The sequence below is a fragment of the Dermacentor albipictus genome, chromosome 7 (assembly GCF_038994185.2).
Source record: "Dermacentor albipictus isolate Rhodes 1998 colony chromosome 7, USDA_Dalb.pri_finalv2, whole genome shotgun sequence".
NCBI classification, from domain to species: Eukaryota; Metazoa; Arthropoda; class Arachnida; order Ixodida; family Ixodidae; genus Dermacentor; species Dermacentor albipictus.
Window position 1 is genome coordinate 37,432,256 of NC_091827.1, and position 27,757 is coordinate 37,460,012.

Here is a 27,757-nt window from a genome sequence, read left to right on the forward strand (position 1 = left end):
TGGCAGAACACTTGAGCCGACGGAAAGGCGAACTTTAAGACAGCGAATTTCTTTTCTTTTCCGGGCGGTAACCTGAATCTATAAACTACGACACGGTTTTGACGCTGTTTATAACTGTCTGTCTGTCCGTCTGTCTGTATCTGCCTTTCTGTGTGTGTGTGTGTGTGTGTGTGTGTGTGTGTGTGTGTGTGTGTGTGTGTGTGTGTGTGTGTGTGTGTGTGTGTGTGTGTGTGTGTGTGTGTGTGTGTGTGTGCGTGCGTGCGTGCGTGCGTGCGTGCGTGCGTGCGTGCGTGCGTGCGTGCGTGCGTGCGTGCGTGCGTGCGTGCGTGCGTGCGTGCGTGCGTGCGTGCGTGTGTGTGTGTGTGTGTGTGTGTGTGTGTGTGTGTGTGTGTGTGTGTGTGTGTGTGTGTGTGTGTGTGTGTGTGTGTGTGTGTGTGTGTGTGTGTGTGTGTGTGTGTGTGTGTGTGTGTGTGTGTGTGTGTGTGTGTGTGTGTGTGTGTGTGTGTGTGTGTGTGTGTGTGTGTGTGTGTGTGTGTGTGTGTGTGTGTGTGTGTGTGTGTGTGTGTGTGTGTGTGTGTGTGTGTGTGTGTGTGTGTGTGTGTGTGTGTGTGTGTGTGTGTGTGTGTGTGTGTGTGTGTGTGTGTGTGTGTGTGTGTGTGTGTGTGTGTGTGTGCACGTGTGTGTGTGCGTGTGGACAAGTTTCGGAAAACCTGCAACGCACGGCTGCAACGATACATGTTTGAAAATGGCGCCATTGTCTGGGCCGTGAAACGCTAGCGCCGCTTTCGACAATTTTGACAACTACGCCTAAATTAACAGGGCCTTCAAGACCAGCACAGCACGTTCTTAATCTCTGAGGAAAGAACTTAAATGGCGTGCTAAATTCCAATGCCTAGACGTATTTTCGTCTCTCAATATTGTTTCTACCGCATTCAGCCACGATGAACATAGCCTTGAAGATTTACATTTTAAATTCGCAAGCGTCACCCAAAGGCATGGAATTTGAAGGCCACTTAACAAAACAAAACAAAATTTTCAAGGTATAAACGCACAATAAAAACGTATCAGCTGTATATATAATAAAAATCAGTGCTTTTTTCTTTATTTATTTTTGTATTTGCCTCTAAGTTATTAAAATGCGCAATGAAGGTAAGTTTTGTTAGCCACAACGGCGCCGCAGCGTCGATAGCCGCTGAGCCATCCGTAGACGAGTTTATTGACCGCCGCCGCGAGAATTACGTGCGAAGTTGAGTGTGAGCTTCTCAATTCTCAACTCTAATTAATTTATTGTGCTTGCTTTGCGTCTACTGTCTCAAGGTAAGGCCAAGTTTCGCTATTTGCTCACTATTGTGTTGCAAGTGCTAGCAGCATATTTACGTCGTTTCTATTGGCAGATCGTTTCTTCAGGCACCTGTCACCCGCCAAACGTGGGTCGCCCACGCCCAATGCGTAGTCGCGGAAAGAAGTTGAAAATTGTGCCCTTATTTGTCGCGATGGTTGCGGTGCACGCGTGTATGATTGTTCGCTTGTTAATTGAGCGGTAGGTCGCAAGTCCGACTCGTGTCTGTTTACTGAAACAAGTACGGTCTCAAATGTATGCGTATTTATTATTATTATTTTTTTCAATGCTATTAAATATGTCCCCGTGCATCCCCGTAGACAGCGTCTCATTAATACGTTAGCGCCAGCTTTCATAACGGTGGCGTTGTGGTTCTGTCTGGGAACTCCTTCCAGCGTGATGTTTATAATGCAGCGAACTAATCGTGATCGAGCCCCACGGGAACGAATTTCTCAATCGTGATTGGCCCCGTTGCGCTCGGTAAGGGAGAGAGCCAATCGTCATCGTAAAATTTGACCCGTATCGGGCTCGAACGCGATCGAAGGTGCCCCCCTGTGACACCGGTATGGGTAAAGCCGTTGGGGTGATCGCACGTCTGGCGAGCATTGACTGTGCCACTTTCTTTCGTTGTGGTTGACAGTGTCGTTGCTTTTTATGCGTCGGTAACGCCACGCACTGCCTCAGGTGAGAGCACTGTGACCATATCTCGCTGCTAAAAACAGAACACTTTCTAGCAGCACTTGCGGTTATTTGTTGTTTACCTGGTCGCCGGCTGCATGCTTACATTCTTGTGTTTGCTTTATTCGTAGTTGTGCGCAGCTAGTATCACTCTAAAGTGAGGAGGATGTGCCCTGTCAAGCGTCTGCTGTGTGACGCAAATGTTGTCATGTCTGTTTTAAGATAACTTCTAAAGCAGGTCACTGTCTGATGTTGCTATTTTTTCTTCTTTCTACGTCTGTTTTGTTAGCTTACGATTATTATCGTTATTATTTAGTTTGTATTATCCTTGACCCAATTGCTGTTGTGTCCGTGTCAATCACTGAAGAATGATAACATGTGCCAATTTCGTGCACTTGATGGGGCACAGATGTGTCGGAGGAGAACTGGAAGTGTTTTGAAGTCGTGCTGTAGCACTTCAGGTTCCCGCTGTGAGAGCACATGCACAACCTTGACGTGCTTGTTCCTCTTACTGTCTACAGATGGCTGTCAACATCCAGGCGGCTGTGGCCAGGAATGTCTTGGAGGTATCCAAAGTGATTGAAGAGCAAATAGATGCGGAGATTGAGAAACTCGACAAAATGGCCGATGAGGACCTTGAAGGTGCGTAGCAGATCGCAACATCGTTTCAGTGGTTTCACTCTCTCTCTCTCGAGAGAGAGAGTTGCTAAGAGTGAAACACGGGCACCTCATGGGCATTTCCCACACAAGTGGTAGACGTGGCTAAGACGTCATAGATCCCCAAGCTTTGCTTTCGCTGCTGCATTAGAATCTGGCATTTAATAAGTTGATGACCTAGAACTTTTTACTTCGAACACGCAGTGATCGAAATGGCCTGCTGGCAACAGTAGTTTAACTAATACCGCTTTATTTAAACCTGTGTTAGTTGACTACACCGATCTTAGAACCGCATTGTCGAATGATGCATTCTGTAACTGTTATTGCTATGCTATGTTTCAGCTAATGTATGTGCTGCTGAAGAAATGTAATTACTGAGCTAATGCTGTGCCTAACTGATATTGATAATGTGCTTGTGTGCATATTTCTTAACTTCATCTGCTTTATCTGTGTAGCTCTTTCCATCTGTGACGTTTACCTTTACTACAATAGTACTAGAAATAACTAAGAATGAGTTTATTTGTTGCCAAGCCTTCAAGGTGCTGTGTAGGCCTTCTCAGTTTATGTCTGAGAATTAGTTTGTACCTAACACTGGTGTCTGCAAGGAAGAAAACACAACAGCTTGTCATATGATTGTTGAACATTCTAGTCAGTTATGAAATTCATGCTGCTTTTTAGACCTGGCATGTTTTGTAGTAATGCTTAGTGGTGTGCACCAGCTCAACCTGATACGGCTGTCAATGCTGCCTAATGGGACACTGAGAATGACACACCGAACTGAACTGGCCATACTAGTAATGCTACAGTCTGTGGCTGCCTTATTACAAGGTGTTCATTGTTGTGAAATATGCTGTTTAGAAAGAACAGTTATTTACTGTCCCAGCTTTCACTTGCACATGGGGTACATTCACAAATTCTGGCTCAAAAACATATATCACCAATTGTTTCATGTGAAAAGCGATTGTAGCACTCGTCATGCATAAAGCATCTAGTGGTCACACCTTTCCTTTTAAAGATATGTGTGCTATCACTCCATAAACTTCACTTGTAAACTTCAGGATTGCACCAGAGTGCATTGGAACTCGTGCAAGGCCATCCTTGTGAGCAACTTCATGCCTTCCTCTGTGCGCACATGTGACCCAGCGGGCATTCTTCACCTCGTTGTTGCTCTGCAATCGAGCTTTAGACATACACTGGCTCATCTTGTGCAATATCTGCTTCAGTTCACCGTTATCAGCCATTCCCACAACTTCTGAAATGCACTTACTCTACTGCATGCAACTCTTCTTTTTCTTTTATTGTACTTCTGTCTCATTATCAGTAAAGCCCCTGCATCCACATGCCACCACCACTTTTGCTAAGTAGCACAAACCTTTGATGGGCACTGCCGTCCCCTGGTTCATCGCTCACACTAGTTAAGCTCCCTCAGTTTCCTCTGGCAGAGCTTTCCTTTCCGATACTTCTGTTTCCACATTCCCGCTTCCAGAAATTTCCCTTGAACTGCGGTTGCACACTTACACCCCTCTTCAGCTTTAACAAATGGCCAATGACATCGCTTCCACACAGAACCAAAAACTGGGATGACGTAAGTCCTGCTTGACACCGGAAGCTAAAGGGACAAGTGAAAGAGGCGTGCAAAGGAGGAGTGTAGGTTGGCGGTGCTTAAGCTGATCGGCGGAAATGTGTAAGGAGGGGCTTTAGGTAACAGTGGCGGCAATGTTGCAACTCGGAGTGCTATCACATTTTAGAGAGAGAGAATCTCATCTAAGAAGACAGGATCTAAATAATTTATACAGCCGAACTCCATGACAATGAAAGCCTGAGACAATGTGAAATGCTATTTCTGTACCCCCGCCTAACGTCTATTTGATTCAGTGCATTTGATCGCTCAACAACGAACTGTCTCTAAACTGCAGTTCCGCAATACTAAAGTTTGTCCGAATGGTAGTCCCCATATTAGCAACCCATGTAACGCTAACAGAGTTGAAAAAATTCCCGTATGCTTTTTCCACACAATCTAAGTTGTGTAAATTGCCACCGCAGTGTGCTTCGATGGCTGCCACCATTCTTGTTTACAAAGACAGCCAAGTGCTGGAAGTGATTGCAAATACTGAAACCACATCACAATTGCCATCTTGTTTGTTGATTGGCCATTACAAATGGCACGGTCAGGCCACCATCTACCTACACTGACAAGTGACGACGATTTGCATACCATGTGTAATGCCTCTAGCATTTGTATAGTGTAGTGCATGCATAATCTGTTGCTCGGCATGCATTGGAGTTTCCATGTGTTGTGCGGGGAAAAAAAGAATTCTGGTAGGGCCCATCTTGTGATTCACGTCAATGTTAGTGTGATTAGCAATGTGGCAACATGAACCGTATGGTCAAATTCTTTACTTCTGCATAGCCGAACTCTTCAATTTTCTGTGGCCGACATCTTCTCTTGTTCATTTAGACCAGCCCTCTTCCTCCACTGCATGCTCTGATCTCATTCTGTTCACTTCTTTCCCCACACTCCGCTGCTTTTGGTGCTGACTCTCTCGCTTCTCTGTAACAGACTCCTTTGATTTGAATTCTTGACTTCTTGCCTCTTGGGCTTCTCCATCCGGGCATCCACCCAGTTGCACCTATCCGGTGGTCCAACTTGGCGTGAAAGAGGTTAGATGCAGACGTACATCATACATACCACAAGCAAATGAAGTTCCCGAAGAATGCTAATGACATACAAAGTGCAGCGAACACAAACAAAGTCCACAGGCTGCCAAGCTTCTAGCCATGATTGAGAATCGAAAGTCATAGGCTGAGAATATAGTCCCTGATTCAAACATGCTGGTTTTGGTACCACCCAACAAACACAGCATAACGATTTGGCTTTGCCAGGGAATTTGCTGTAAGATGCCCCTCTTCTTCGTTGATCACTTCCTGAGATACGATCACTCTTCTGAGATTTCACTCGATACCAGACATGTGAGCACCTGTGGGTGATAGTGTGCCATGTGCGCTGGCAGCAACATTCCTGGTGCCTTGCTAAGACAATGTGCACAAACGCTATTGCTCGTAAACGCCAAAGTGTCCTGTGGCGAGTCACGTGAACTAAAAAAAAATTGTATCCCCGTGAATGGTTGAGAATGCCACTGCGTTCCTGTGCTGCCATAGCTGACCAATGCATGAGGCACAGTTTGTCCTGTTGGCAATCAAGGTTCTTGATAAACATCAGGCAGGGCTTGCCAAGGTAGACTTTATGGAATTTTGACATTAATTTCTTGTTTTTCAGTCCAATCTTTGTCTGTGCTGTCCCATTTGACAAAAGTAAAATTCTCACGAAGGCATTTTTTTTCCCCTGACCCGACGATCTTGTTATTACGCGGTGAAACTGCAAACAAGCTCATCTTTCCCATAATGTGTGCTGTGAAGTGGTACCCAACCCGATCGGAATAAAAGGTCATGTGAACAGACTCCCATCATTGTGCAGTAGTACCAGGAGTACATCATCATGGTGAGCTTTCTGGTGCGATTTCATGGCTATTGCCCGTCCTCTACAAAAGCCACCTCCAGTGCAATTTTGGACCACTTAATGAGCCCAGTTTCAGGTAGTGTAATCTGTATGGAGCAGCCTCCATGCAAAATTTAATGTTTGAAATATGAGCAAATGCATCACAAGAAGTGGGCATGTTTGATATAGAAACTGGAAAAAATAGCAGCATTACCACTAGCTTGAAATTATGCAGAACACGAAGATTTCAGAACCAGAGCAGTTCCTCGACAGGACCTCTGAGATTAGGCAGTGCTCACAGCATGCTGAAAACTTTAGAGGCTTTGGTCTCGGATTTGAGATGTATCCACTAAATGCTAAGGCCATGCGTCGCCTGCTTAGTGGTGCTCTTCATACGAAAATTAAACAATTGCGAGCACTGCAATATTGTATGTTGGGCGGGGGTCAGGGGATGACCACTTGGTAAGCCAATGGAAAAGCCCGCAGTGCACCACTGATGGACCATTAAAGTTTGCTTTCTGCGATGTCTTTGTCAGCAAGATAACATGTTCGCCCTAATGCTTTTGACACTTATCTTTCTTCACCACTGCATCATGGTGCAACAGGTCTTATCGGCATTTCATGAGCATGCCGGCGGAGAGTTGCAACTTTCTGATTTCATAGAATGCATGCTGCTTTTATGAGTGGAATCTTCTCAAGAGCAGTAAAATGAAACTGTCCTTTATGCTGGTGTTCAGCAGTGAACATTGCACGAGATCAGAGGCTGGCAGCACTCTGCTGGCACATTCATCAAATGCTCATTCATAGAAGAAAACACACATGCAGTGGCTTATGTTTTATGGAAGCATGACAGAATTGTTATCCTGTGACAGTTGCCCATTGTTGATAGGGCATTATGTCGGGTTTAGTGTATGTTTGTCATAGGACAGTGCCAAGTGATCCCTTCTGTACAGGAACATTTTCTTGTTCTTGCATTCAGTGGTAAATGATGTTATACCTTGTCAAAATTGAGGAGATGACACTTTAAAAGTGTGGTGCCTTCGAAAAAAAAAAAGAAAATTTCTATTGAAATAGTACAGCACCGGTCCTTTGTGTATCTTCATCCTCATCTTTTCGCTCGGTTTAAAGGGGTGCTAACATGATATTTTTCACTATTTTCTTGTGGTAAATGAAGGTTCTAGGCATCTAAACCTTAGAAAAAACAATGGCAAGCCTCAGATCGGCATAACTAATTTAATATATTAGATTTTCTAGAGCCAATTTTGGCCTTGCTTCCCAGAAGGATGCAGTCGTGACGTCATAACACAGTATGTGGTCACATGGGAGCAGGAGACTGCCACGTTTGGCACTTGCTCCTGTTTGCTCAATCTCCTCGTACACTGCTACTCATTGTGACGGTCAATGTAGCGGCTTAGCAGACACTCAAACGTGCCAGAGCGAGTGCCAAAACATCACAGTGTCCTGCTGCTGCAAACTGTTTAGGATGTCACCACACACTGTGGTCCATCAGAACGGCAAGTTGGGCCAGTTGGTTGGGATTCATAGTAAGGTTTGTTACAGCACAACTGAAGACAAGGACAACCGAAGGAATTCAGCGCCGTGTTGTCGTTTTATTCCTTCTGTTGTCCTTATCTTGTGTTGCGCTGTAACAAACTTTACTATGAACATTGTGCTCCTGGGAACGAAACCGAAAGTGAGTGGAAAAGGTTTTATATTTAATTATTAGCATTGCTGCGACACTTGTCACTGTGTTTTCCAGGGTTTAGAGGTCTAAGACCTTCATTTATTGCCATAAATGAATAGTCGAATATGTCATGTCAGTACCTTTTGAAGCTTGCGATTTGTCATTCTTCTCCTTTGTCTGTGCTGGCATCTTCATTCTTCTTGTATTTGTTTTCCGCGCCTGCCGTTTCAAACCGAAATTAACCCGCCGCGGTTGCTCAGTGGCTATGGTGTTAGGCTGCTGAGCACGAGGTCGCGGGATCGAATCCCGGCCACGGCGGCCGCATTTTGATGGGGGCGAAATGCGAAAACACCGGTGTACTTAGATTTAGGTGCACGTTAAAGAACTCCAGGTGGTCGAAATTTCCGGAGTCCTCCACTACGGCATGCCTCATAATCAAAAAGTGGTTTTGGCACGTAAAACCCCATAATTTAAAAAAAAACGAAATTAAGTCATTGTAGGAAGCACTAATGGAAGTGGTTTGCGCGCATTGGTTGCAGGTCTGCGCCAAAAGCGCCTGGACGCCATGAAGAAGTACGAGAAGAAGAAGCGCGAGTGGCTCGAGAAGGGCCACGGCGAGTACACTGAGCTGACATCCGAGCCCGAGTTCTTTGAGGCGTGCAAGGGCAGCGAAGACGTGGTGGTCCACTTCTTTCGCGAGAGCACCTTCCGCTGCAAGATAGTCGACAAGCACCTGGCCATCCTGGCTCAGAAACATGTCGAGACACGATTCTGCAAAATCAGCGTTGACAAGGTACGTAAAATTGGCAATGAAGTGAAATGTCCAAGATCTGAAAAAAATATCCTAAAGCGAATGTGACATGGTTGTCCAACTAATCCCAGCTCATCAATGAAAGGATACTTGAGGGGCCAGTATGGTTATTTACACACACACACAGAAAGAAGCTGGGCCCTCGGTGCATATTCTAACTCGAAACTTCAATCTAAAATTGCTGCCTCTTAAGCTCCTCCCACTGACAGCAACCCTCACTTAATCATAGATAGGGAAGTGCAGGGTCACCTCTGGGTCGTCTGCTTGGAAGCAACGTGAAGCCACATCGGATGTCTTGTTCCACAAACTCTGCCACCCTACATGGAATCGTGCACGCAATTATTTCGCTCGAGCGAGAAAAGCATCATAAACCAGAGAATGCCTGCAAAAACTGTCTCGCGCTGGCGGCCACGACACAAATGTGAGAACAAAAATACACATGATGACCTTGACATACTTCTGGCACCTACCAGTCATCTCCAGTGCTTGAAGTACTCAAAAGCATGGCCTTCGAGATTGCCTTTTGTGATTTTGCTTTTAGAGATTGCCTCCAAGAGAACTGTTAATTGTCACCAGAGTAGCTTTGTTGTAAAAACCGTGCATGGAAAGTTTTTTACTGCACTACCCTACTTCTGGGCTAGTACTCTGCAAGAAAGATCGTTACAGTGATCTTCACTTTGTCGTATTGTATACACTCAAACCCAGGTATATCGAATTTGCAAAAGCACACCTATCGGTTCAATATAGGGCACAATTCGATATAAGCCTGCTAAAGAATTGGACGTCACAAAAGCACATACCATATATAACCTCACCTTACTGATGAAACTAGCTTAGTTTGGCGTGAAGTAGTCCTGTATTTTCTTCTGCTTGGGCAATTTTGCTACCTGCGATGCACACGCTTCTCCACATTGTCTAAAGAGTCGCAGCAGCTGAAGCCGCAACCTTCCATATTCACATAGAAGCACCGGACTAGTGTGAGTGCACCAGTCGCCTCGGAGGATGGGGGCAAAGGGCCATCATTGCTTTCCTCATTGTGCTAACTTTCGCTTGTGCTCGGTACGATGTTGGCAGTGTAGTCTTTGTTTTTGGGCTCTCCCGTGGTCGACTCGTCGACCGCTTCCAGAAATTGACAGCTCGCTCCAAACTTCGGCAACACCGGCAACGGCTTTGTTGCACACATCCGAATTTACAGTCATCATCGGGCATTTAAAAGCCGGTACGTCTGAAGCGTTTTCGGATGAACCACTCGTACACAGCCGTGCGTCGCATCACGAGTTTGTGCGTTTTAGCCCTAATCTCCCCCTTATTGTTCGAAATCGGGCTGAGAGTGCTCCTCGGAATCTTGCACGCTGCGGGGATATCCGACTTCTCACCGCGTTCGACCCGATTTATGATTTGCTATTTAACACTGTGGGAGAAGGCCCACTAGGTCCAAACACAATCAACCAAAAAAGCAGCAAGACAACTTGCATTTGTGCTATCTTGCACGACGAGGGCACAAGAGCCTCTGATTGGCTGTCTGAGCAAGCACTGCGGGCAGGCCAGGATAATTTTTTTTTGCTGAAGGATGTCGACGGCTTGCCCGACGCAGTGTGGTCCCGGTAGGGAGAGCAGTTGGATGGAGCTGCGAGATGCGGGGAAACCCGGCGGCCAATGTCTGGGGGCACTTTTGCACCGCTTGCCGTTTGATATATCGGGAGTCTCTGCTACAGTATTTTTGTTCGATGTAAGCGTAACTTCTTTTATATATACCCATTGTAACTATACCGTGTTCAGAAATTGTTCGATATACAGAATAGTTCAATGTAAACAGGTTCAATATATTTGGCTTCAAATGTAGAGTAAGTTCAGCCGAACTGATGCTTGCGTGCTCATCTTTTCCAATGCATCGTCTCAGACAGGCATCAGCAATTCTGCAGGGATGTTCCAAGAGATTGACTGGCAACGCGTGGAGCGTTTGATAATTCGAGGTGCGCTGCACGTGTAGATGAAAGACAGGAACACAGCTCTACTGAAAGCTCTATTTCATTTGCTCAGTGCTTCTTTGTTTCACCAGGCAACAAACGCACTAACAAAAACGTCTGGAGGGCCCTCATGAATTCTTCCAGGTGTAAGAAAAAAACAAATTTAGATATCCTGGGACGCAATCAATTCCCATTTTGAACAATATCTTCTGGAAAAGGCCATAAACATTCGCGCACTATGACGCAACCAGTGCTCGGATGGCCGCTGTCGCAAATGACACAGTGAGGCACCACCTTTCGCTGTCAACAGGCATGCACGAGTAGAATTTGAAGTTCGTGTATTTTTCCCTTGTTTTATGACCCTGTGGAACATTGCAGGTAATGGCAATGTGACATTCTGAAACATATGAAATAGTAAGTTTGAGTCCATATATATATATATACCCTACACAGATTAAAAATTTATTTGTTCATAACTTGCATGTTTTTTACTTTAATGAAATATGTGATCATTGGGCCTCACATAGGCAACCCTTTAAGGGCGCCAGAAAAAATTGTTGTAGGAGATTTTAATTTCATTTAGCTCGTGATTGGATGCCACCAATATTTTGTGTAAAGACTGAATTTTCTAAGAATTTCGGGGTCTGTCCCGAATTTGCAACATGCAGCATCAAGGCCAAAAAAATGTTGAGTGCATATCGCCAGAGAAATAAATTAGGCTGAGGTAGTTCCTGGCATAACATGTGCAAGACTGTTTATTTTGTACTTAATAGGACCACGTATTTAACAAATGGGTGACACAACATTTTCGAGTTACCTATGGCTCTTGAAAATGCAGAAAACAGTCGACACTTTTGTTTAGACAGAGGTGCACTGTGCACTCTTAAAAGAGTGTCTGTCTCTCGCACGTTGGTTGCCTGCATGGTTGGCATGTGTTGTTGACAGCTTACCAGTGTTCCGTACTGCCAGTGCTAACGCAGGCTACTCGCAGGTGACGCAGCCTGCAGGGAAGGGGGGAGGGTTCACATTAGGCTCCTGCCCTCGCTTTCCCTCCCCTCTTACCTTCAAAATTGATCTGTGCAAGAGATGCCTGGGACAAAATGACGTGGTAACACCTGTCTGACCCAGCCAAAACCCAAAACAACAAGAAAATAGCCAGCATTGTGCAGCAATCTCTAAAAAACGAGCCAGAAACAGCTGTTCTTTGAGCGGCCAGCGAATCGCTGGCTGTGGTAGCCAATGGGTTAAAAGGACCTAATGCCCATTCCCTGCCAAAGAACAAGACACTTTCCTGGTCTCAAGACATGTTGCTGCAGCCACTCAGCGCCACAAATGCTGAATGTCAAGAATTCGCAATGTACCGTAGCGAAGACAGTAACACTAAAATTAAGTGCATTCTCGAGTTCGCTTGCTACACACGTATCGTAATCTGTAGATGCAAACAATACAAAGGACAATTTTGGAAGCATGAATGGACTTCCTTTATGCTCACAAAACCTGTAGAAGATGGATGACATAACACGTGTGAGCACCTTGTCTATTGCGACGGCAAATGGTGGCTGCCAGACTCCTGCTTTTGCTGCTCCTAGACGGTGCCCATGTCAGTTCTTGATAACGTTGTTTGCTGTGGATGCACTTATTCGGTATCCTGTGAATTCGCGAGACACCGTGTTAAAGCGTTTACCAAGGATCACATAGCGAAAGTGTCTGCATGCCTTTCAGTGCACAAAGTTTGGGTGAAAGCGAGAGTGTTCAGTAAATAATTTCAAAGCACATAGTTAACCTGCACAATTGAGACCTGTGGTTTGTGTCATCCGTAAAGTGGCCATCATTTTCTGGAAACACAAAATCTGTTTTCCTTAGTCCTCAATGTAGGTGAAATGCAAAGACGGCTGTTCTGCATATTGCTCTTATTGTTCGGCATATTTTCTCATAATGTAACCTTTGTTAGTTATGCAGTTTCTTAAGGAAACCTTGCTAACTGGCATCTGATGTTTTCAAGAACATCTGTAGTCGCATTAACAGCTTCGCTGTAAAAATGCTCATGACTAGCATGAACACAGTCAAAACATAATGTTCAGATAGCTGGTTTGTCATGACTCTCAAATGACTCCAGAGAACACGAAAGACAAATGATTGTCTGAATGTCTCCCTATTTGTCGTTTGGTTGTCGTTTGGGCTTGCTGGCACCATTTGTAAGCTGTAGTAAGAACAGTGCCCATCAACGCAACAGTGAGTGTCATTCATGTGAAACCCTTCATTATTTTTAATTCTTGACGACATTCAGTTGGACGTCCGATATATCGCCATGTTTAAGTTAAGCTCCCCTCTTGTTTTCTTTTCCTTTCTGTTCATTTGTTAGTTATTATATTGTGCATATGAAATAAGTGGTCCGGATTGGGAGGGCCAACCTGTATGCGGAGTCTGCGGCATGCATGGTAGTAAGCAAGTGGCTTTGCGTTTTGTCGCATTTAGGTTTCAGTATTGGCTTTTGCTGCTAGCTAGCTCTGGATTTGCCTACTGGTCAACTTTTTAGCTAAATGTGTAGGAGCACCCTACAGTGACCTGCATTTTTTGCACTAAAAGGTTTTGCAAAAAGATTTTGCACTATTTCTGCTTTTGTGGTCTGTATCGTTTAACATAACACTTGGCACTCTTAGTACTTGCGTGGTTTGTCCCAGAAAAAAGATACCATCAGTTTGCCTTCGTATGCCTTTTTCTTGGTGTCCGCATTGCACTGCCCAGCAATAAACAAAAACTAATCTTGAAGCAGGGTGTCTTCCAACTGAGAAAACCTGGAACTGTCAGGGATATTGAGTAGTCTGGAAATACTCATGGAAAACTCTGGGAATTTGTGCTTCTATCAGGGAAAATTCGCTGTAATTTCAGAAAGTGGTTTTGGCACATAAAACCCCATAATTTTTTTTTTTATTTTATTGAAAGGGAACGAAAGTGGTTGTAATGCTGGCTCGAGTAACAGGGAGGAATCATAACAAATGATCTTTGACGCCCTGTCGTCGGCTATAGGAGTACAATCAACGACTGTGTTTCCGGACGCCCTATAATTCGGACGGCTTCATGGTACCACCACGTACCCCCGTCGGGTCAATGTAGAAGAACATCTGAAATTTAGGACACGAGAACATTTCGCCGCCCAATTTTCCAGACTTTTTGCTGTGACCGCAGGTCGGAAACAGCATGAATCAAAGCCAACACCTCCGCCATTTTGATTACCTCGCCACCTTGAACCGACGTACTCGCACGCGGCACTGCTGGCAGCCGTAGCCACCACTGTGGCAACGCGAAACCTGGCTGCTTTGACGTTCACTATTAAGCATCTTGGCGTTCTGTGCCGTGTTTTTCACTGAAAGAATTCACCGCTGTCAGCACTGGCACAGACTCCGCTTTTCTGTTGCTCATGATTGGCTTCGAAGCTTGGAAAGCACGACACGTTGCATAATGTCAGTTTATGAAAGTCATCATCATCATCAGCCTATTCTATGTCCACTGCAGGACGAAGGCCTCTTCCTGCGCTCTCCAATTACCCCTGTTCTACGCCAACCGATTCCAACTAGCACCCGCAAATTTCCTGATTTCGTCGCACCACCTAGTCTTCTGCTGTGATATAGTGCACTTCCCTTTTCTTGGTATCCATTCTGTCACCCCAATGGTCTAATGGTTATCTAATCTGCACATTACATGACTTTCCCGGTGCCATTTTTTTCTCCTAATATCTATTAGAATATCGTCTACAGTCAAACCTGGATATAACGAAATTGAAAAAAAAGTTTGCAATTTTTCGTTATACAGTGAAACCTCGTTAAACCGTAGTCGGCCGGAGCTCGGAAAAAGTACGTACTAAACGGTAGTACTGTTTAAGCGAAATAGCATGAGATCGCCCACTTACCTGTCGAAAACGGAACTCAGAGAGAGTGCGATGAAAGGGGAAAAAACATGCAGTATTTATTCACTTCGCGGGACGTACGTGTTATTTTCGTTTGATGTCGCAGCGGCCTAGCACGACGACAGCGGCCTCAAACTTACTGAAGCTGCATGCCAGCTTCTCAGCCAGCCCCCCTCCTCTCGGCAAACACTCGCACGGCAGATTTCTCGTTGGCGTTACGTATTCTCCGTGCACGCGTGCAGTAGTGCTGCATAAGTCCAGGGGCGCCTTTTTCATTGCCGGGTGCCGCAGTTCGGAAAACTTTTCGTTTGGAATAGTTACGTTATTGCGGCCCTGTTCTCCTTGCGATGATCGCATTCACGAGGCTGACGCAACGCGCAGCTTCTGCCACTGTCGGGCCTGAATAGCCCGTGCTGTCGCTTTCCGTGTCGTCCTCATCACTGTCGCTAGTTGACACTTCGGCAACGACAGCGGCAACGATGGTGAAAAGTCGAACCTCGTAGCCGACATCTCTTCGCGGTCGCAGCAGTGCTGCCGAGCAACTTCGCATTCCAAATGCCACACACTGTAGTCAACAGCAGATCCATGTCGCGCGCCAGCGCCGACTTCTTCGCGTCACGTTCGGTAGCACGCACGATGTCTAATTTTCTTCTATGCTGAGCACCCGGCGTCTTTTTTATCCTCGCTTCGGCATGACGCGAGTCCTCGCTTGCACGACGCCACAACGGTCGTGGCCACAACGCTCTCTTGCACGGCGTCCATGCGGCGTCAAAATGATGTTGATGTTGATGCGGCTTCACGTGCAAACGCACAGGGCGCTTGGAGGCCGTTGTACCGATCTCTGAGGCTTGTTGTTCTGCCGGGCCGCCCGATGGAGACGACGCACCGCCGTGTTTGCGCGACGAAAAGTGGAAACGCTACGTTTTAACCGATGCGTACGCAATAAGCTGGTACGGTTTATGCGGATACAAAATACATTATGTTCAATGGCCACTGAGTCGGGGAATCGACTTTACTACTTTTAAACCGAAACTACTGCTTAAGGGGGGACGCGGGGATCAACTCGGGAAAAACGACCAAAAAACCACTTTTTAGAAAGTTGCAGATTTCGAATCTTAGACCCCTTTTCTATAATATTTTCAAGTATTTCCGCTGAAAACGACTGCTAAGTACCATAAATAAATATATACGTAAGGCAATACAGCGAAAATTTCGTGAAAATCGGTGGAAAAGTCGCGGTTTTCGAGCGTCCCTAGCTCCGGAACGGCAGTACGCGGCGCGGCCATGCTGGTACCGTTGAAAAGCGCGCCTCTTCGCCTTTTGACTCCTCTCTTTCATTTCCTGAGAGAGAGAAGGGCAAGCATAAAAAAGCAAAAAGTCTGAAGGTCGCGGAGTTGCTTGTCGCGGCCGCCGATTGGCTTGCTTCGTCACGTGCGTTCTACGAGGCGCCCCATTGGCCGAATCTGGAAGGGAGCTGCTGCGGCGTCTGCTTCTCCCGTTTCTTCGCGCGCTGGCCGCTGCCTCTTTGTATACGCGTTGGATACTCGGGGCACGCCGCCGCTTCATCGCTTTATTCGGATTTGAGTTTTTATTTCATTTTCTGGCTTCGACCATGACTGGGCGGACGTGGACGACGAAATTCGCTACCAAGCACCGCTTCGGCAGCCGCAAGCGCAAGCCAGCGAACAGCCGAACGATAAGTAGGCCTAGCGGTGATGCGTCCGCGCACGAGCTTGCAACAGAGACTGTCGACGCATTGCCGCGCAGTTCGCGGGCTGTTACAGCCTTGTGTTCCAGTGGTGGCAATACCGAACTGATAACGACCTTTCCCGATGCTTTCGTGCCTTCGACGTCCTGTGAATGCTCCGCGACGTACCCCGATTGTGCCGCCGCCGTCACCGAGATGGACGACGAAAGTGCGGCCCAAGCGCGTGCGTCTGCCGGCCGTGAAGACGAACCGTGCATCAGCAACGGCCGCACCATACAGTCACATCTTGAGCCACAATTAATCTTGTCGGAGGAGTTGAATATGACCGCTGCCACTGTTCGCGCGTCACTTGGTTCTGTGCCGGCAACCGAACGGAAGATGGGGTTGACGGCTGGAGGAGCATGCTCGGTGGCGACGGACTCGAGCGAGTTTTTACTTGTGCAAGTTGCCGCTGTGAATGCGCTTCTCAGCAAAACACTGTGCCATCAGTGCTTCGAGCCGGGGATAGCGGTAGTGCCGGAAACCAGGCTTGGCCTTGCCGTGAAGATGGTTTTACGTTGCTCAGCTTGCGGTGCTTCGGAAACACAGTGGTCGTCACCAAGAGAAGAAGGAAGCCGGGCCTTTGAGGTGAACCTGAGGTCCATGCAAGCAATCAAGAGCATAGGGAAAGGTGCCACTGCCCTTACAGACTTTTGGTCTGTGATGAACGTTTCGTACAGGGGGCTTCATCAAAAGACATTTCAGGGGCACCTGAAAGCTAAATTCAGGTCTGCTGCAAGGTCTGCTGCCGAAAAAGATGCCTTGCGCAGGAAGAGGGCACAGAAAGCCCATGAAGGAAAGCATACAAGATTCAAGAAGCCGAGAGATGAACCTGACACCTGCAACTACAAGGCCGGTGGTTTTTAGTCGAATAAACATGGCCTAAAACTTCAAACACCTTTTTCTCAAAACTTTTTTCTACCACCAAGGTCAACTTGCAAAGCCAATATCTCAGCCACTATTATGAATATTTTTACACCGTTTGTTTTGTTACGCTCATTGTGCATCACTGCACACAATGACATGTCTTGTTTTCAAAATAGTTGCTTCAATAATTTGTTATCTTTTGTTTTCACAGTCGAGATTTTCATGCAGCTGGAGTAGCTGCCAAAGAATAAGAATATAAAAACATTCTGTTAGGTTAAAAAAATTACAAGAATGTCATTGTGTGGAGAATACATGTAGGAGTGCTATCAATGTTTGCTTGAACTCCTAGCATCAATATACAGGTGTGCAGGCATTTTGCAAAAATTAACAGCTTTTGTAAACAGAAATTTTTGTAAACAAAAAAGTACTTGAGATATTGCAGCCATATTTTCACAGTTTTGTTTATGTGATAGTAGTAACACCTGTGCAAAATTTCATCAGAATCGGCTTATAAATAAAAAAGTTAGTTTTCATCCCCACATCCCCCCTTAAGCGGGTACGGTTTAATGAGGTTTTGCTGTATCCAGGTTTTCGTTACATGCAGTTTCAGGTTACGACTGGTAAGGATCCTGCCAAAACGAAATAAAAATGCGACAGATATCAATTGAAGTGAACTCGCCATTCAAAGAAATTATTTAATAGAGAAAAACTGCGTAAGTTTCGCTTGCTGTTTTTGCCCGATCGAAGCCACTACTCGGCGCTCCAAGGAAACTAAGGCATCCAGGGCTGCTTCATCGTCCTGCGAGCTTAAGAAATGGCGCAGAACGCCCACCGCGTCCATCAGTTCCTTCGTGGTAGGCACTGCACAAAACGTATCAGGCTCTCACGAACCGTCACTTTCGAGGCTATCTTTAACTGTTTCCACAAGTGCCGCATCAGTCATCTCTTCCGTTGACACGGCGCTGTTGTCCACAAACAAAAAGTCGCACAGTTCAACATCGTCAAGCACCCTACCGTTCCTGTGTAGTTCATCCCACGCTTCTGCGACCTCGGGTGAGCTTGAAGGTTCGTCTTCAGGGACTGTAGCTTGAATTGCCTGATTTACCTGAGCCTTGGCGAAGCAATTGGCAATCACTTGGGATCCGACCTCTTGCCACGACGCAGCAAGCATTTGGATTGCTTGGTAGATACCCACTTTCGTCGGTCGTTCAAGGCAGATGTCCGGGAGCATCTTTTGTAATAATTGACGGCGGTAACAGCATCTAAAGCTGTTAATAACCCCTTTGTCTAAGGGTTGTATGAGAGAAGTGCAGTTAGGTGGCAAATACTGCAGCTTGACGTTTGAAAGCTGTAGGCCTTCCACATGGTGCGCGGAGTAGTTGTCAAGCAGCAAACAAATGCTGCGGCACAAACAAATGCTGTCGCTTGACATCTTGGTTGAGCTCCTTCAGCCAGTCGGAAAAAATCGCCTGCGACATCCACGCTTTGGAGTTTGCCACATATTTTGCTGGCATCCGCCCTGTTCCTTTAAAACATCTGGGCCGGGCATTACGGCCAATAACCAAGTGATTCGCTTCTCGCTGCCATCACTCTTGGCGCAAAGCAAAACCGTCACGCGGAGTCTACTTTGCTTTCCACCGCGGCAGTCTTCTCTCTTTAGGGACAACGTGTGGCTCGGTAACATTTAATAAAACGGCTGTCTCATCAGCATTATAAATGTCAGCTTCATAGTGGCTGAAAATGCCGGGAAGCTTCTCGGCCACCCACGAAGCAGCAGCATCGCTGTCTGCGGAGGCAGACTCACCAGGTATCACCTTTCCGACGACACCGTGCCGGCTTTTAAATCTTTGTAGCCAGCCGTTACTCGCTTTGAAGTCATCATGGCCCAGGATGCAAGCAAAATCTACGGCTTTCTGCTGCGAAATCGCGCCACTTATGGGCATATTTTGTGCTCGTCTGTCCAAAAACCATGCAAACACGGCACGGATCATTGTCCACATCAGCATACGTCGACGTCTTCATTCTTTTCTTGGCACTTGTGCCCGACTCCATTGCAGTGCGGATGCTTTGTTCTGCAGCAAGAATGGTTGACAGGGCGCTGGCTGGTATATTGAAGCGGGCAGCGACATCCTTCTTTTTTTTGCCCCCAGTAACCGCATTCAAATTTGAGAGCTTATCTTCAAGTGACAAAGCTCTGCGTTTCCTCACAGCGGAACACATCGCAACACACTGACACCGTAAACACACACCTGCACACTCACATCAACACGCTGACGAAGAAGGCTTATCATAACTGCGCCGCAAGCCACTACAAAGAATTTCTCATAGTAGTTCCACCTGGTGTCAAGCTACAAAATGAAAGCTTAAAAGTTGCTACGCTTGCCACGGAGCGGTGCTAGCAGCGCTCAACATCATCATCATCACCGAGGTTTGCTTGTTTGCTGAGATTGCAAGTGTTCTGCTCACGGTCTACTATGCCTTTCAATATAAAAACTTACTGAAACAATATTCATTAAAGTTGTGCACTGCTCGGTTGAATTTTGGGCAAAACATTACAAGGTACAGCTCGATCTGCACCACAGATTTGTTACATCAAGATCAACCGCCGCAACGCGTTCTCTTACATGGAGGTTGCCTATACATGGGCTTCAATGGGGGATGTGTTGGGGAATTGGAAAATGTCGTAAAATCCAGGAATTCGTTACATAGAGGTTTGTTACATAAAGGTTCAACTGTATAATCGTTCGCTCTCGGATCCAAACCGCTCTTTTTCTGTCTCTTAAAATTATGCCTAGCATTCTTCATTCCATTGCTCTTTGTGCGATCCTTAACTTCTTCTCAAGCTTCTTTGTCAGTCTCCAAGTCTCTGCCCCATATGTCAGCACCGGTAAAATGCACTGATTGTATACCTTCCTTTTTAATGGTAACGGTAAGCTCCCAGTCAGGAGCTCTTAACGTCCCACTTAGCTGCCTCCAGGACATTCATTAATAAAACGGAGGCAGTCTTACCCTTCCCTTTTGCAATAACACCCCTCCTCTTTCCACCACACCGTTTTCGGCGCATTTTAATGTGTAATGAACGTGGTTTCATTCATTCGTCTGCCGTATGCAATCCAACCCATTTTTGTTCTTCTGTGAATTTCCTTCTCATGGCCAGGGTTCCCTGTGATTAGTTGACCAAGGTAAACATACCCCTTCATAGACTCTAGAGGCTGATTTGCGATCTTGAACTCTTGTTCCCTTGCCTGGTTATTTATCATTATCTTTGTCTTGTGCATATTAATCTTCAACCCCACTCTTACACTCTCCCTGTTAAGGTCCTCAATCATTTGTTGTAACTCGTCCGCAGTGTCCGTGGGACTCCAAATTTCTTTACTCCAAGGTCATGCAATTCAGTGGTTCACTTTTCAGTGAAACATTATCTGGAGAATGAAATGCTATGTGGATAGTGTCTAAATTCACTTTGAAGGCGGCCTTGCATTTCTGTGTACAGTAGATGTCCAATAATTCGACTCCTGTTAATACAATTTTACAGCTACTTCAATCGTGATAAAGGTCCTGGCCAGCTGGCATACATTTCCATAAAGCAGAACATTTACTTCGATCTTGAAAATGGCTCTTGATGGATAATTTGAACTTGGCTGGTAAGCACCCCCAACATGACCCTAATAGCTGTAGTGTATGTCTTAGTGCTGCTAAATGATTGAATGCATTGAAGAAATGTTGCCTTTTACTGAAAACACAATTTCCGACATGCCTTTGTAGATCTTGAAGTAAGAACAGCAGCTCACTATGAATGATTAGCGCATTTGCCAAATTTTAATGTGCACCTTTTTCCACTGAACATTGGTTCGACAATTGTCTGCGCATTACAATGAGATATGAAACTGAAACCATCTTTATATCGCCATCATTACACAGATGGTGGAAGAAGTTCTTGCATAGCATAGCGAGGACACCTGCCTATTTCAGGATTTATTTATTTATTCATTCATTTATTTATTCATTCATTCATTCAAGAAGACCTTATAGAGCTCAAGCAGGAGATAGAGTAAGCATGGCAATACATGAAAGGTATACATAGCAATCATGAGTGAAAACATCAAATGGAAACAACTGTAAGTGCACTATCATTAAGTAACTTAAAAGCAAACAATTAAAATAAAAAGCAATAAGGCTAAGATATGGAGCCAGTCAGCATATGATAATTAGTACAGTCATATTAGTCATATATGATTAGTACAGTCAGCATATGATGAAGATACTTTCAATGCTACAAGCAAGCGTGCCATTTCAATTCACACACATACATGCACACAGAGAGGACAGACAGACACACAGATACACTCAGACAGATAAACAAAAGATAAAAGAATCACTTGGCACGAAATACAACAAGGCATTGATAAGAGAGTAAGCTTGTAGAAACACTGGCAAGCATCCATAAATAAAAACACAATTCATCAGTGATTTAATAATGAAAGTTTATTGAAAAGATGGAAGCTAGCGGCAACAGAGTTGTCACATTTTTGGCTTTCTGGAGAATTGAATGTGTGGCACGACGAAGTGTCAAAGTAGTCAATCTAGGTTTAGGCCATCATCTTGTTTTCGATTCAGCCAGAGTTGTTCGAAAAATGCAGAATACCACAGAATGGTCCATAAGGAAAGCTACATGTGGTTTGTTGACAGTGACAATGAACTAGGCCAGAAATCAGTGCCATTGTCTGTCTAATTGTGCAGTAGCATACTTAGATTTCGATAACTGCGACATGTTGACAGCTGCGTTCATTTTGGGTGACTTTGCACACTATCGTTTATCAGAGTGACAGCCTTACACGTCATATCTCTTGCAGACTTGCGGTTTTGTGCACATTGTGCTCAAAATCGCATGCACTCAACACATAAGTTTTCTGTTAGATACCTCCAAAGTGGTCAAAGTCCCCCTGTAGCGCTATAAAGAAATGTGTGATTGATGGTGCGGTTCATCCACCTTCTTCATCCCATCGCAGCAGCCCAATGCTCTATTCATTACGCCACAATTGCACACACACTTCTTTCTTGCCAAAGTTGCTCTTTGAAACGTCTAGCATGTGCATTATGTGCCAGTTTCTCGTGCTCTTCCTTTGTGACAGCTAGTGCTTTGAGAGACTGTCAGCCTGCAATGCCTTCAGAATCGGACATTTATGTACCTCCAAAGTACAGTAAAAGCTCATTAATTCAGATCTCACGGGACTGGGGAAAATGTCCAAATTATCCGAATGCCGAATTAACGAATGAGCAGGAAAAACAACATTAAAACCAAGGTGAAGAAGTGTACCTTTATTTACTGAAGTATTTTGCAATAGTCGTCTGCTTTTTCGCGCAGATTCCGGCTGACAGCACAATTTTTCTTAACTCTTCCAAGTGGCCAACAGCCCACAAACTCTCGGAAGTTCTCAGGCAAACGTCCTCCAATATCAAAAGCACCTCCGTGACTTCTCATGAGGTGCGATGAGGTTGCGGCTGCACCTCCTCGCATGACTCTTCGTCTGAACTATGGTCGTGGATGCCTGTGACATCATTAGTAATTTCTTCATCGGTCAGGAGACCAGTCGTGGCAACACCATCATCAGTCGCTGTGTAGTCCTGAAAGGTGACATCTGTGGGAAGAACGGTATCGAAAGTCAGGCAGTCATCACCGGTGGACTCGGCTGACACTTTGTCGGCTACTGCCGCATGCTTGGGCCTCACAATACTGCTGTGCTGAAAACAGTTGGCGATGACTTGTGGAAGTGTATTTTTCCACACGTGGGCGATGATGTGCACTGCGCCGAGTAAGTCCACTTCACACAGCTTTCCAACTTCTGAGTATAAGATCATTCACTCTAGCAGGTGCTCTTGGTACTTCGACTTCACGTAGTGAATGATTCCCTGGCCCTTCGGCTGAATGGCACTTGTAGTGTTGGGTGGCAAAAAAGCTACCTTGATGCTCTTCAGTTTGACTGTACACTTATATGCACTGCAGTTGTCAAGGGTAGGAATAAACTTTATTTGTCCAACAGTTATTGAGGTTGGTGCTCGGGGCTAGGCTGTCAGGGGTCCATCGCCCGAGGAAAATCTTCCGAGATCCTTAGCAACTGCCCTGGACTGCTGGACGGCCCACTCCTGGTCTTCGGGTGCTTCGCTGAGGAGCGCAGCTTGCCAACTCTCAGCGAGGCGCCCCGCTTCAGAGGGTCCTGCTGTTGTGTTGCAGTTGTCAGCAACCATAATTATCTTGCGGTCCTTAGACGTGAGGTGCCGGCCTAACTGTTGCAGCCAGCCTCGAAAAATGTCTGAGGTCATCCAAGGTTTCCTGTTCGCTCTGTACTCGACAGGAAGGCTTTTGATGTTTTTAAAACAATGTGGCTTATGCGCCATCCCGATAACAACAAGTGGCAAGCGCTCCGTGCCAGTCATATTGGCGGCAAGAAGCACAGTTATCCTTTGCTTGCACTTCTTGCCACCAATGCACGGGTCCCCTGTGAAAGTCACCGTCTTGTCGGGCAGAGCTATGAGAAATAGAGCACTTTTGTCTGCATTGAACACGTCACTTGATTCATATGCGGTGATGTGCTCAAGCAGCTTCACATTGTTCCACAGGGTGGTCACGCTTTCGTCAGCGCTCGCCTTTTCGCCACACACACTTCTGAAGATGAGTTCTTGTCTCTCCCGAAACCTCACGAACCACTCTTCTGAAGCTCTGAACGATTCAGTGTTCATCATTGCAGCACACTTCTCACCTTGTGCCATTATGAGAGGTCCGCTCAAAGGCAGATGCGCGTTGCAACAGTGAGTAACCCACTGGAGCACAGCTTCTTCAAGCTGGGGATGATGCGATTCGCAATCGCTTTCTTGATGCGTGAAACTTCTCGCTTTCAAAGGCTTGAAGAATCTGTTGCTCATTTTTCACGTACGTTCCCAACGTGCTCCGCTTCATGTTGCACTTGGTCATAATGGGCTGTCGCAATTCGCTGTTCTTCAAAGTCTGCAAAATTTCCATCTTAGTCGCCAAGTTCTTGGTTTCATACTTCTGCGGCTTTGCCGGCGTTGCGATCACTGTAGCGCACGATGGTGGTGGCATGCAAAACATGGTCACAACGAAAAAACAAAACTCCGCAAGAAGAGATGATGCCAACTCGACAACACAAGGGAAAATGGTGTCGAAGGCGCAGTGGAGCGAAGAAAGAAGACACCGACATTCGGTGACACAGCGATCGCCCCTACTAATTGATGATGGTGGCGATGCCTCTCAGGTTTCGGTTTCACTCCAGTGGTGCCAGCACTGCTTTACCACACATTCTTGTAGTGGCAGCCGTCAGCGTTTGTCCAAATTAAGTGGTGTGGGGCCGAATTCTGGCGAATTAACGAAGGTTTGGTCCCAAAGACTAACATGCACTTTGGCCGGGACCAATAGAGCCATCCGAATTATCCGAATTTGAAAATTAACGGGTGTCAAGTTATCAAGCTTTTACTCTAGGTGAAATTTGCCTATAATGCTATTGCACTAAAAGCTATCCAAGATTGACAGCGATGAACACTATGTGTAAATAAATTTTTATTACGTGAAGCTAAACTAATGTGGGTTTCATCTTCATTCCGATTGCCAGATTCAGACTATTTGGTGTCATAAAATCAAATGTACATTAGATTTGAGGGTGTGTTATATTTGGGGCTAGAAACGAAGCAGTGATATGTTTGGACATTTTTTTCTCCCTTCTCTTTCAATTTGACCCATTGGGAAATTCTATCGATTCCATTTTTTCCCATCAAGGTCGGATTAACAAAGGTCGTCTGTATTTTCTTAGTTTCTTGGTCAAAGAAGTTCCTGTTGTGTGCACTGGTTCTCATAGTTATTTTTGTGGTTGGTTCTCTCTGACTTGACCAACAATTACAGAGGAAAAGCTGTAGCTTAAGGAGGTCGTTGCAACACCACTTAAAAGGACACTATAGCAAAACACTGTATCACTTCAGACTAATAAAGTATTGTTTGAAAGCTCTGTTGTTAATTTCACGACTATAGGTTGATCATTAGAAGAGGAAATGAAGGTAAACATTCAATCTTTTCGTGCTGAAACCGCAGCACCAGTACAACGTCAGAGAGCTAGTATTCTTTGCCTTTGACAGAACTATTTCTCAACTGTTAAGGTTGGCAGGCCTATGTTTTGCTAGTGAACAGAAGCATGGATGTTCAACTTCATGGTTTTACTGTGCATTAAAGAACCCCAGGTGGTCAAAATTAATCTGGAGTCATCTGCTATGGTGTTCCTCATAGTTAGATCATGGTTTTAGCTCGCAAATCCCCAGATTTTAATTTTATATCTTTTGCATTCAACTTATCGGTGACTGCCTTCTGATAATGGCGTTACAATGAGTGTGGATTAGGATACAGAACAAAGAAAAATAAAAGCTACAGGGACCTCTGTGCTAACATTCCTCCGTTTTTTGTTCGCAGGCTCCATTCCTGTGCGATCGCATGAAGATTCGGGTGCTCCCCACCATTGTGCTTTTCAAGGACTTCAAGTCGAAGGACTTCATTGTCGGCTTTGACGACCTTGGCGGTGTCGACGACTTCAGCACCGACATGCTGGAGTGGCGCATAGCTCGTGCCCGGGTCATCCGATACTCTGGGGACCTGAGCGTTCCGCCAACAGAGGCCTCAAAGGAACGCAGGCCAATGTTTACTGTTGAGCGGAAGACTATCCGCGGAGCGCCTGGAGACAACAGTGATGATGATGACTGACAAATTCACAACGGTCCTTGGCATATGAGAAAAAAAAAGAGAGAGAGAGAGAAACATGGGCTGGGCTCATGGTTTTGTAGGTGAGGCTTTCTCATGCATTAGGTTATTTATGCGAACTTCTCAAGAACAAGGGTTGGCTGAGGGGCAACAGCACTTTCATACAATTTTTGATCCAATTCGTATTTATAATTTCTGTTCGAATGAGCCCTTTGTGTCACATAGTGAACTGTTATGAACACGGAACCAGCCTATCGTATCTTACGCAGCAGGTGTCCTAGAGAGGTCTCCGGAAAACACAAACAGAAGCAGTGGTGGAATGGCGGCGAAATTACGTTGTTTGTTGCTTTGTTCGTGCACCGCCGCTCTTGCAATGCGCTATAACCATGTTTTTTTTTTTGCGTTTGACAGATCGCACTGGACCACAAGAAGGTTTAATTTTTAAGTTGGTACCAGTGTTTGCGCTCGCGTTTCTGGCGACCGTTTAGTACGGTTCTTAAACTGTTTTTAGACGTTTTTGCATCGTTGTTTGAGGTATAATGTCGTGATTTTATGTTATTGCGATCGTCGACAACACCGGCAAACGCACTGAAATAAAGTGAATGGATATTACAAACCAGCTTTTGATGTGGGGTGCTCCCCATACACACACACTTACACACACACACACACACCTGAAAAAAAGTATTTTCTCAAGGACAAAAGTGTGGGAAGGGGGGGGGGGGTGTCCATTACATGCGCAATTAAATACAGTAACAAGCCTAGGCTGCGACAAAGGCCCATTACAAATTTGCCATGCCGTCCAAGCACTACATCATGTTCACTATGTTTCAGTTATGGGGTCTTCTATAACATTTGGTGCGCAACCAAAGTGAATATTATAGATCAATATGCTTTAACCTCGTTATAAAGAAGTCGCATCCTACACAAGAATACCATTGTTATATTCAATATTCATTTAGGCATACACAACAATATCGGTAAGAAAATAGAACGACTACACGAAGGAAACACAAGTGTGACGCGTCTGACAAGCTAGCAAACATGTTCCTGTAGATTTTGATGAACCATTGGTGCCTTGCTGCACCAATATGCAGCACGTGGACAATGCTGAATTATGTGGAGCAATAATATTGATCTATGTGATCGGTGTGCTCATGCAGGATTGGCGCATTGGCTTGCCAGCTGTGGGCCAACCATGCCAAGTTAAACCGTCTGACATGATTTGCATGGGTGTCCACAATATGCTATTTTAAGTTGCTCTTGCTGAGAATTTGTCATTTTTGTTCCCAGAATGCACACTTTAATCTGCTGAGTGACCAAATATTCGCTTTACTGTAACTGATGTCTTGGATCTTGGGCTTTAGGTTTCGTTACAATAGTAGGATGACCACTGAAATAAAACATGGCCAATCAAATTTCAGATTTACCTCGTTATGTCTGTGTTAACAATATCAAAGTTCGACTGCATATCCTACTGATATCTGCAAGGAATAGTTGGCAGTTGCATCATGCGTCACAGCGGATATCCTTGCGAAAATTCTCGAACAAACTTCCTCTGATGTTCTGTGAATGCAGGAGTGCAGTGTCCATCTTGTGCTGCATACGAGCAGATGGCGGAATGCCATTACCATCATCTATTTATCTCGCTATCTATTTCCACAGTGTTTTCACACTTCCTTTGTAATTGTACAACTTATTTTACAGTGTGCATGTTCTTGTCTGTTTCTTGTTTCTTTTTTTCTACCAAAATAAAGCTGCCTTTATGGGGAGCATACTATATACATTTGTAGTTCTGGTAACTTCGGTGACGTGTATATGTAGATTAATGTTCTGCATACTATAGGCCTTT

General features: G+C 45.4%; 1 protein-coding gene across 3 annotated transcripts; it reads left to right on the forward strand.

Annotated features, from left to right (window-relative positions):
• The first annotated feature begins 1,176 nt into the window (after positions 1-1,176).
• On the forward strand, positions 1,177-27,687 carry LOC135905683 (thioredoxin domain-containing protein 9). 3 transcript variants are annotated; one of them, XM_065436646.1, is made up of 4 exons: positions 1,177-1,317; positions 2,539-2,659; positions 8,394-8,647; positions 25,621-27,687. In XM_065436646.1, exons 2-4 carry the CDS (start codon positions 2,539-2,541, stop codon positions 25,906-25,908), a joined length of 663 nt encoding a protein of 220 aa, XP_065292718.1. In that variant the 5' UTR covers positions 1,177-1,317; the 3' UTR covers positions 25,909-27,687. The 3 variants fall into 3 exon arrangements, with proteins under 3 accessions (XP_065292718.1, XP_065292719.1, XP_065292720.1); XM_065436647.2 differs by lacking the exon at positions 1,177-1,317 and adding an exon at positions 1,488-1,594; XM_065436648.1 differs by lacking the exon at positions 1,177-1,317 and adding an exon at positions 2,002-2,023.
• The last annotated feature ends 70 nt before the right edge of the window (positions 27,688-27,757 follow it).

Coding starts and splice junctions, on each gene's coding strand:
- LOC135905683 (XM_065436646.1), top strand. CDS start 2,539: ATGGCTGTCAACATCCAGGCGGCTGTGGCCAGGAATGTCTTGGAGGTA. Junction 2,660..8,393: donor GGCCGATGAGGACCTTGAAG/GTGCGTAGCAGA, acceptor CATTGGTTGCAG/GTCTGCGCCAAAAGCGCCTG. Junction 8,648..25,620: donor GCAAAATCAGCGTTGACAAG/GTACGTAAAATT, acceptor TTTTGTTCGCAG/GCTCCATTCCTGTGCGATCG.